This window comes from Anser brachyrhynchus (assembly GCF_964034855.1).
Source record: "Anser brachyrhynchus genome assembly, chromosome: 1".
Taxonomy (NCBI): Eukaryota; Metazoa; Chordata; class Aves; order Anseriformes; family Anatidae; genus Anser; species Anser brachyrhynchus.
Genome location: NC_137694.1, coordinates 162,231,406 through 162,240,003, shown reverse-complemented (window position 1 = coordinate 162,240,003; position 8,598 = coordinate 162,231,406). Strand labels below are relative to the sequence as shown.

Genomic DNA, 8,598 nt, shown 5'->3' with positions numbered 1-8,598 from the left:
TCTAACCTTGTAATTACAAACACAGGTGTTTTTGTTTGTTTTAAGGAATGTAATTAATTTGACAGAAAGAGTACAAGAAAAATATTTTTCCATAGGTTAGGTACAAAAAGGAGAGTGCCATACACACCTTTAAAACATGTTGAGGAATATTGCAATAAGCAGTCTTCCTCCCACAGTTCAATCATACAGTTCATGTTTAACTGGGGATGAGACATATTATCTGCATACAACCGCATGGCTTCCCACAGTGATCCCTGAGTTGTTTTTGTTTGTTGTTGTGTTTTTTTGTTTTGTTTTGTTTTTTGCTAGGACTACTGCTGTGCTTAAGTTCTGACTGTTGACTTGTTATTATAAGGCACTTTTATTTACAATGGTTCTAACTTGAAACAGAATTAGAGAAATTTGGCCCAGCCCAATGTGTTATTTCATGTTTGCTGCTCCAAGACTTCCAGGTAGTCAGGCTCAGCATGTAAATTAGCTTTGAGTTCAAAATACTCGTTTTTAGTTTGTTCTAGAAAAACTTTTCTTGGTCTGGAATACATTAGTGTCTCCATTAACTTCAGTTCCTCGTGTGTTCCAGGATAATGAACTTCCATTTCAGGCTGGAGCTGGACAATATTTTTTCGTAGGTACTCTGTGATCCCTAGTTGCTGCAGTTCTCTCTCTTTTTCAAGAATGTTTCTATACAAGCAGCTGGCATCTTGAAAAGACAGAAATTCAGCAGATTGATCTGTAGCTTTATACTTGACATTTGAACCAGTAAGAGGTGAACTATTCTCTCTTTCCAGGAGGCTTCTGCGGAGATGTTTGGAATCTTTAACTTCTTTCTCACTTCCTTCCTCTTGTTGCTCAGTGTGTTTGGGGCTAAAGGATGGACTGTGATAGACCTGAACCATAGGAGTAACCATACGTTGCTCATAGAGAGCTGCAGCTGGGCGCTCCGTTGTGTGGTGTGTTTTCTTATGCCCATACATGCTGTACTGGAGGTGAACTGGGCTACTATCCCTCATTTGTTCATTTGCTTGCTTCTTTTTACATCTTCGCCGCCGATGCAGAACAAGAACAACTATGCCTGCTGCACAAAATACGATAGTTATAAACACAATTAGCAGTCCTAGTATTAGAACAGAAAGTGGGACAGCATCTGTAAGGGACCGCAGGATTGTGTCTGCAGTGTTGGTAGCAGTAGTAGAAGTCACAACTACAAAACTGGCATGAGATGGTAGGGCAGGGCTGTTTAATAAACCTGGACACAAGACTTCACTGTTTAGGGATTTCAGTTCTTTTTTTTCTAGGTGTCCTGGAGATTTACAAAAAATATCACCCATCATTGTGTTCTTACTCAGCTTTTGTATCCATTTTTGTAGCCCAACTGAATCACAGGTACAATCCCAGGGGTTGTCTTCAAGTTCAATTTGTACCAGCATATCCAATTCATCCAAGACATTGCTCACAGGCAGATGAGCAAACTGGTTTGTTTTTAGGTTTAATCTGGTAAGTGGAACCCCTGAAAAGATATGGGGTGGTAAAGTCTGCAGAAGGTTGTTATTTAAGTAGAGGACCTTAAGTTTTGGCATCACATTAAATGTCCCCGGCAAAACTTCTTTGATGGCATTATATTCAAGGTACAAGTATTCAAGGTGCTGAAGGCCAAGAAAGAGATTCTGACTTAGCTTTGTAAGATGATTGCCATTGAGATATAATTTCTGCAGTCTAGTCATATTCATAAAAGATCCTTCCTCGAGGATTTCAATACGATTGTTCCCCAGATGAAGCATTTCCAGGCTAGCATAGTCCACAAGATCTGACTTCAGCAATGTCTGAATAATGTTTCCAGCTAGAATAAGCTTTTTAGGATTTGTAGGAGGAGGTCCTAAATCAGACAAGCTTTCAATATTTCTCTCTTGGCAGTGCATGAGAACTCCTGAGAGCATATGGCTGGTGCAGTGACAGGGAATGGGACAATAGATTCCTGGAGATTGAGTAGTTGGCTTTGAAGTATGAAGCACTAAACCTGGTTCTTTAGTAGGAGCTTTCAGGATAGGAATGACCTTAGTTGATAGGTGACTATCACCAATAGAGGTGGTTACAACCAAGGGTAGTGACCCTGAAGGATCTTCGAGTTCATTGACAGGATGAGTAGGACAAAGTGATTCTTTTTTCAATCGGCTTAAGATGCTGCCTTTGATAACTGGAGGGTTATTACAAACAACATCACCTATTATTGACTGAGGAGGCATGTTTTCGAGCCATATCTTCAGCTGAAGCAAATCACAGTTACAGACCCATTTATTGTCTTCCAACTGAAGGTCTAGTATTCTACCAATGTGTTCTAAAAAGCCAACATATGGCAGTGTCTGTAATTGGTTTCCACGAAGATCTAAATGGGTCAATGGCACAAAACGAAATATGTTCGGAGGAAGATTCTCAATGGCATTATCATTCAAAATAAGCACTTTAAGCCTGTTGAGCTTGCTAAAGGCACTTGCTTCAATCACTGTGATGAAATTGTTGTCTGCTTGAAGAAACTCCAAATTTTCCAATCCATTAAATGTATCTTCTTTAAGTATTTCTAAAGAATTGTGATTGATATGAAGTTGCTTAAGAAGGCTGAGACCACTGAAAGCCCCAGGCTCAATATCTGCAATGTTATTAAATCCAAGATGTAGAGAGAGAGCATTAACAAGGCCAGCAAAATCATTCACATGTAACGTAGTCAGGCCATTGTTTAACAGATTAAGATGGAAAGGCCGTGATGGTGGGACATTTATTTCTGATACCATCTTGATGCCTCTTTCTTCACAGTTTATAATCATGGTATCATCCTTTTCTTCACAGGAACACAAACTCTGACAAGATCCTCTGACTGAAGAAAAAGAAGACTCTGACTGGAAAGGGTCAGATCCAACCAGAACTGAATATACCATAAGAATCCAGATCTTCATCTTGCCCAGCAGATTCTATACAAAAAAAAAAAAAAGGGGGGGGGGGGAGGTTGGAAGAAAAAAAAGCAAGAGTCATGATTTCACAATTTGTGGTTTTGTGTTTCTTTCTTTCTTTCAGGGGGTGGGGGGTTGAGGGGTGCTTGCCGCTGACCTGCCTCACCTTTTCTAACATTGTTATATCCTGCAAGGCATTTGAATGATTTCCTAAGCAGAGAGAAATATATTTAGTTTAACATACTGAATCAATAGACACAGTCATAAGAAAGAGTGCTTCAGTACTTTCATGGTGATACACCTAAGTAGGAGATAATCAGGAATGCATTGTATTTATTTATATATCATACATAAACCATTTATATGCCATATGTTTTGACAGTAGACAGAAATAGTAAGTTACTGCCCCAAGCAACTTATATCAAGGCTAATATATTTTGGATTGTTTCTTTGTGTCACCATATAGCATTGCAGATTTTAGTGGTATCTTGCTAAGCTCAACTTAATGTTGTCCAGCTGTTAAAGAGAAGATAAAATATTTGGTTTTATTCAACAATGTGTTGTAAGCAAAAGCCCATTCAGGCAGGATACAGGGAATCTCTCCTTTGGTTCTGCATTATGTATGTAAATTAAAAGGTACTTCCTCTGCAATCCTTGTACCCCCAGACTGAAAAGTAAGTAGCTAAAATATTCCTTTTCCTGTAATTAAATTTTAATGTGCATGGTTTAGTTCATGTATATTTAGTGAAGGCAGGAACACAACACATTTTAAGCCTTTTTAGTGGTGTACAGTGTGCACACAAAATAATTGTGTCCACAATGAAAAAAGAAGAGAAAGTTTACAATGCAGTACATTTCAGAAGAAACAAGTAGGCAAGGAGTAAACAGTTTTTTTGAGACTATTTATTAAGCTCCTTCCAATTATTAGAATTATTAACACAAATATTTTGAAATGTACACATAATTAACTTTGCCTTTCTACTTACAAGTCATCACCAGTATCACCAATACATTATGTAACTTCAATTGTCAGCTGTCAAACTGATCTCAAACTTTGCAATACCTGAGAAATGCATCATTACAGTACAACTATGAAGTCAAGAGCAAAATTTACACATTGAAATCAAACGTTTGTTATTGTTTGAAATTAGATTATGCTACACTTCACTTGAAAATTCTGTTTCTGCCTGATTAGCAGGAACAAAGATATTTCTTGATATATGAGATGGAGCAAAATCTCTGTTTATAATCTTTAATTAAATATTTCCACATTTCCTAAAAGAAATATATATATATATCTTACAGTGGACTGGAAGATTTACAGCACAATAATTTTGGGGTACTCTATTCATTCTAGGACTGAACTAAGCTGGTTTCTTAAAAAATCCAGCTAATAAAGGTCACATGATGTTTCAAAGTAAGCTATTAAAACATGGAATACAAAATGTCACTACAGAATTAACCATCATTACAGAATTAACCATTTGAAGTCTTAATTTCTGAAAGATTAGTTATTCAATTACATGTATGAATATTCTTATAGTGTGGCTAAATGTTTTGTCATTTCTCAGCAATACAGTTTTAATAATCAAATGCCTTTGTTACTAGCAACACTTCAAGGTTTCTCTTACAGTGAGATATAGAGATTTATGTATGCAAGGACTTCAGTGCTCTGTTATGAGCATTACATACATACAAACCACACACGCATATAAAAAACAAACACACACAAAAAAAACCAAAACACAACAGCAAATGACTGCAGAGTGAACTGTGTTTTTCCTCCATTAGAAATTTCTGATAAGTGGAAGCAGATGTATGAGTTTAAAAGCAGTGATTGCAATTCATAGTATAAGAAAATGCCCTTAAATATATGGTGTTTTATCTCTGTTTCAGTAAAAACAAATATATATATATATATATATATTTGTCTCATACAATAGTCCTTGAACTCCAACTGCCTATGTTTAATACGTATAATCTCTTTTAAGTTCTTCCCCCCACCTCCCACCCCAAGAAGTACTGCGGACAGGCTACAACATGCCAAAAATTTACTTTGATGTATGCAGGATAATGCTAGGATCACAGTATGCTACATATTTATTCATGCTTTACATGCATCAATATCTTTTCCTCTGAACCACAGTAAAAAAAATGTAGGCTTTTGACACAGATGCCATCCTCAAGTCTATTGTATGACTATTTGGACTTGTTTGCATACTTTTTTTTTCCCCCTGTAGGAATTCTAGTTTCGAGCTGCATTGAATTCAAACTGTATTTACAAAGTCCCTGAGGAAATGTAAATGAAAAAAAAAAAAAAGTAATCTGAAAAGCATGTTGCATTCTAATACATATTGAAAAATTTGTTTATAAAAATGAAAGCCCTTCTCTCAAAGATGAAAGTAACAACATTTGTAACCAATTGGAAAACATTCCCATTTTAATCATCATCATACTTCTGTGGGCAACACTGCTAGAATTCTCACACACATATAAATAGACACATACTAAAAATTAATAAGATTTTTTTTTCCCCTTTAAAATTTTTGTTTTGGTCTGAACACTCAGGAATATGTAATGAAACTTTCAGTGGGCTACAACTGTAAAATAAAAACTGCTTTCAAGTAGCATTTGATCAATATTTACTGAATGAATTCACAATAAAATAAATTTTAATTTAAAAACTTAATAAGGCTGACCTTTTTCTGTTTCATGTGGTGAGATTTTTCAGCAAACTCTACATGGTAACTTAGGTTTGTTGTTCTCATCTACTTTCGTGAAGTCATTACTAACTGCATAATGTAATTGAGCTTTTTCAATATGCTTTCTAAAAGATTAAAAATGTCACAGTCCTTTCTACAAGGGAAAGTTGAATACTTTCAGGAGTAGTCAAATGTTTGTCAAATAATAATAACAGCTTTTTTTTTTTTTCTTTCTTGAACTTTTGTTTATTTGCTTGTTTTAATTCATCTACATAAAAAAATGCAAGTTGAGGAATTTCAAAGCCTCCAGTCTGGAACTGGTGATTTCTAAAAGCCTTCAGGAATGTTTATTAAATTCTGAACAGAATCACAGTCAGATGAAGTATTTAAGACCATTCTTGCACTTCAGAAAATAAAAAGAAACACACATTCCTCCCACCTTCAGCTGATTTCAGATCAGTGTTTCCTTAATATACACATTCAACTATCCAGATATACTGTTAACAGATTGAATAAATGCACCTGGAAGACCGTTTGCAACACAGGGTAAACAGACATTGTTTAGCATAAAAGTTACATTAAGTCATGCAGAAAAATAAATTCAATTGGTAAGAAATTCGTTTCTTATACTCTAAACTAATTAACTAACTAGATTTTTTCTTACCTGCACAGCCGTAAAACTGCCCAAAACACCCAGTAATGCACAGTTGGAGCAGCTGTTTGAATGCAATATAATTTTTCTTTGTGAAAAATGCACTTTGGTCTGAGTTTCTTTGCTGCAAGCTCTGGTAACGCTACAGCTCCATAAAGTCAAAATCCTTGTTCAGAAGACAAAGTACAAAGCTTTCAATTGAAAAAATCTTCCAGACAGAGTGCACATTAGACCATCCTGTAATCAGTTGTCCTTTTTCCTCAATTAAAATTCACAGCATACTTCACAGCTATGCTGACTTTTCTGCATATAATTAACTGTTTGCAAGCATTTGGATGAAGTAAACAAACAAGATGTTCAGCAGGGCTTTACTTGATCACTTGGTTTGTCTGATTTTTAGATCCAAACTGCTTCTGTCTTCTCTCTGCTCTTTCTAGTCTTTCTTGTTAGCTCAGTTTGTTATTAGTCAGATTGCCAGGGGCTGGGAGGTAGGCGTAAATAAAGAGACTTCTTGGCTTTTGACTCAGCCTTTAAGCCCTTCCCCATCAGAGAGCTTTAATCTGCCAGTGCCATGTAACACAAGATACAGCTCCACCTTGAGACAGATCAGCTCCTCCTTCTCCTGAAACTCGCCTCACCTCCTTTTTTTTCCCCTTATCTAACTGAACCTCGGAAAGTAAAATTCAGCTAAATATCTTGTGGATTGCTATTAATGGATGATTTTGCTAAACAGTAAATGTCTGCTGCAGCTCTTGCCTTTTGTTCTCTTAGACAGATCTTGCACTTATTTTATATCTGCAAATGCTTGCTTTAAAAATGGAAAAAAAAATACAGATTTAATACACTTCACAAAACACACAACAAGGAAAACTTTGTCCTCTGGAAAATATGTCTATCACAATACAATGAAAGGTTATTCAAAAATATGAATGAGACAGTACAGCTTAGTCTAGTCAACCCAGCTTGACTGGGATAGGGATGAGGATTTACAGTTTTACATGCTTTATTTCTGAAAAAAATAAATTATAGAATATTAGTGCTAATGTTTGCACAGTGATTGGAGTCAGTCCTTTTTAAAACTACCACTTGTGTTCTGTAGGAAGAGAACTGGTTTGATCCTAATTGTCTGTTTTACAGATGTTAGTACAGTGTGTTGGTATCCATCCATGTGAGATTCTATTCTATTTGCCCGAAACATTTATTTGATAAAAATTAGTCGGGGGGAGAGGGGTGTGTGTGTGTGTGGGGGGGGGAGGTGCATTCTTAAAGGCATGTATTATGTGTAAGGTATTAATATCTTTAGATACAGTAGGACTATGGCAAAATGTTTCATTCATCCAAGGAACATTTTCATCCTCCTTCCTGCGCTGCTTTGGCTGATTTTATATGCTGCAAATACTACTTCCCTGTTCATCCTACTGCCACAAAAACACAGACCAAATCTGTTGTTTGGTGAGTTCTGTTCCTTGGCATGCTTATCTTGTAGAGCAGATCCAACAGATCTGTTCCTTAGGCATACTTATCCTGTAGAGCATACAATTTCTGTTTTGTTTTTCATGTCATGTCTTTGATTACAGATTGTTTATTAGAGGCTCAATACCAGTCAGACTCCAGTAACTTCTTTTGTGCTGATAGGTTTCCAAGTTTCATTGGCCTTTGAAAGGGCATACTGACATAATGTTCCAAAAATCTTTTCCAAGATATACATACACATATATTGGTATATGTATATATATGTATTGGCTTATTAGAATGAATTCTTTAGTACTTAACTTTCTACAGATAAAATATATAATTTAGCAAAATAACAACAACAGATTAATATTCATAAGAAAAGGTAAGAATTTGATCTTTTTTTTCAACATGTCACTTATTTCATGTTGCTACTTTTAATAAATCTTGCAATTATATCTTGAATGCAAGTGTTTTAAGGCTCAAAGATTCTCATCTGTCTGTAACTGGTCATGATATTCTTTATTCATTTTGATTTTATAATTTGTAAGTCAAATTCTTCCTAATTTTTACTGAATATTTTACCGCTGCTTACACTTCATTTGTAGCTGAATATTTGAGATGGGGGATATCTGTATCTATATATATATTAAAGTCAGAAATGAAAACAACTTTGCTCTGCTTTTAAGTTAATATCCACAAAAGTAAAACCTGATCACAAAAATGTTTCCACAAATCAACTACTAACACCTCCCCATTTCTTAATAATAAATAAATAAAAACAACTGAGAATGATTATTGATAATATTTGTCATTCCTTATAATATGTTCACCAGATTTATAAAAAATATGG

General features: G+C 35.4%; 1 protein-coding gene across 2 annotated transcripts; it reads right to left on the bottom strand.

Annotated features, from left to right (window-relative positions):
- Positions 1 to 262: 262 nt before the first annotated feature.
- Positions 263 to 6,930, bottom strand: SLITRK6 (SLIT and NTRK like family member 6). 2 transcript variants are annotated; one of them, XM_080552544.1, is made up of 3 exons: positions 6,306 to 6,930; positions 3,106 to 3,149; positions 263 to 2,960 (listed from the first exon to the last, which is right to left on the bottom strand). In XM_080552544.1, exons 2-3 carry the CDS (start codon positions 3,115 to 3,117, stop codon positions 426 to 428), a joined length of 2,547 nt encoding a protein of 848 aa, XP_080408670.1. In that variant the 5' UTR covers positions 3,118 to 3,149; positions 6,306 to 6,930; the 3' UTR covers positions 263 to 425. The 2 variants fall into 2 exon arrangements, with proteins under 2 accessions (XP_080408670.1, XP_080408671.1); XM_080552545.1 differs by lacking the exon at positions 3,106 to 3,149 and having other exon boundaries at positions 6,306 to 6,929.
- Between the last annotated feature and the right edge of the window lie 1,668 nt (positions 6,931 to 8,598).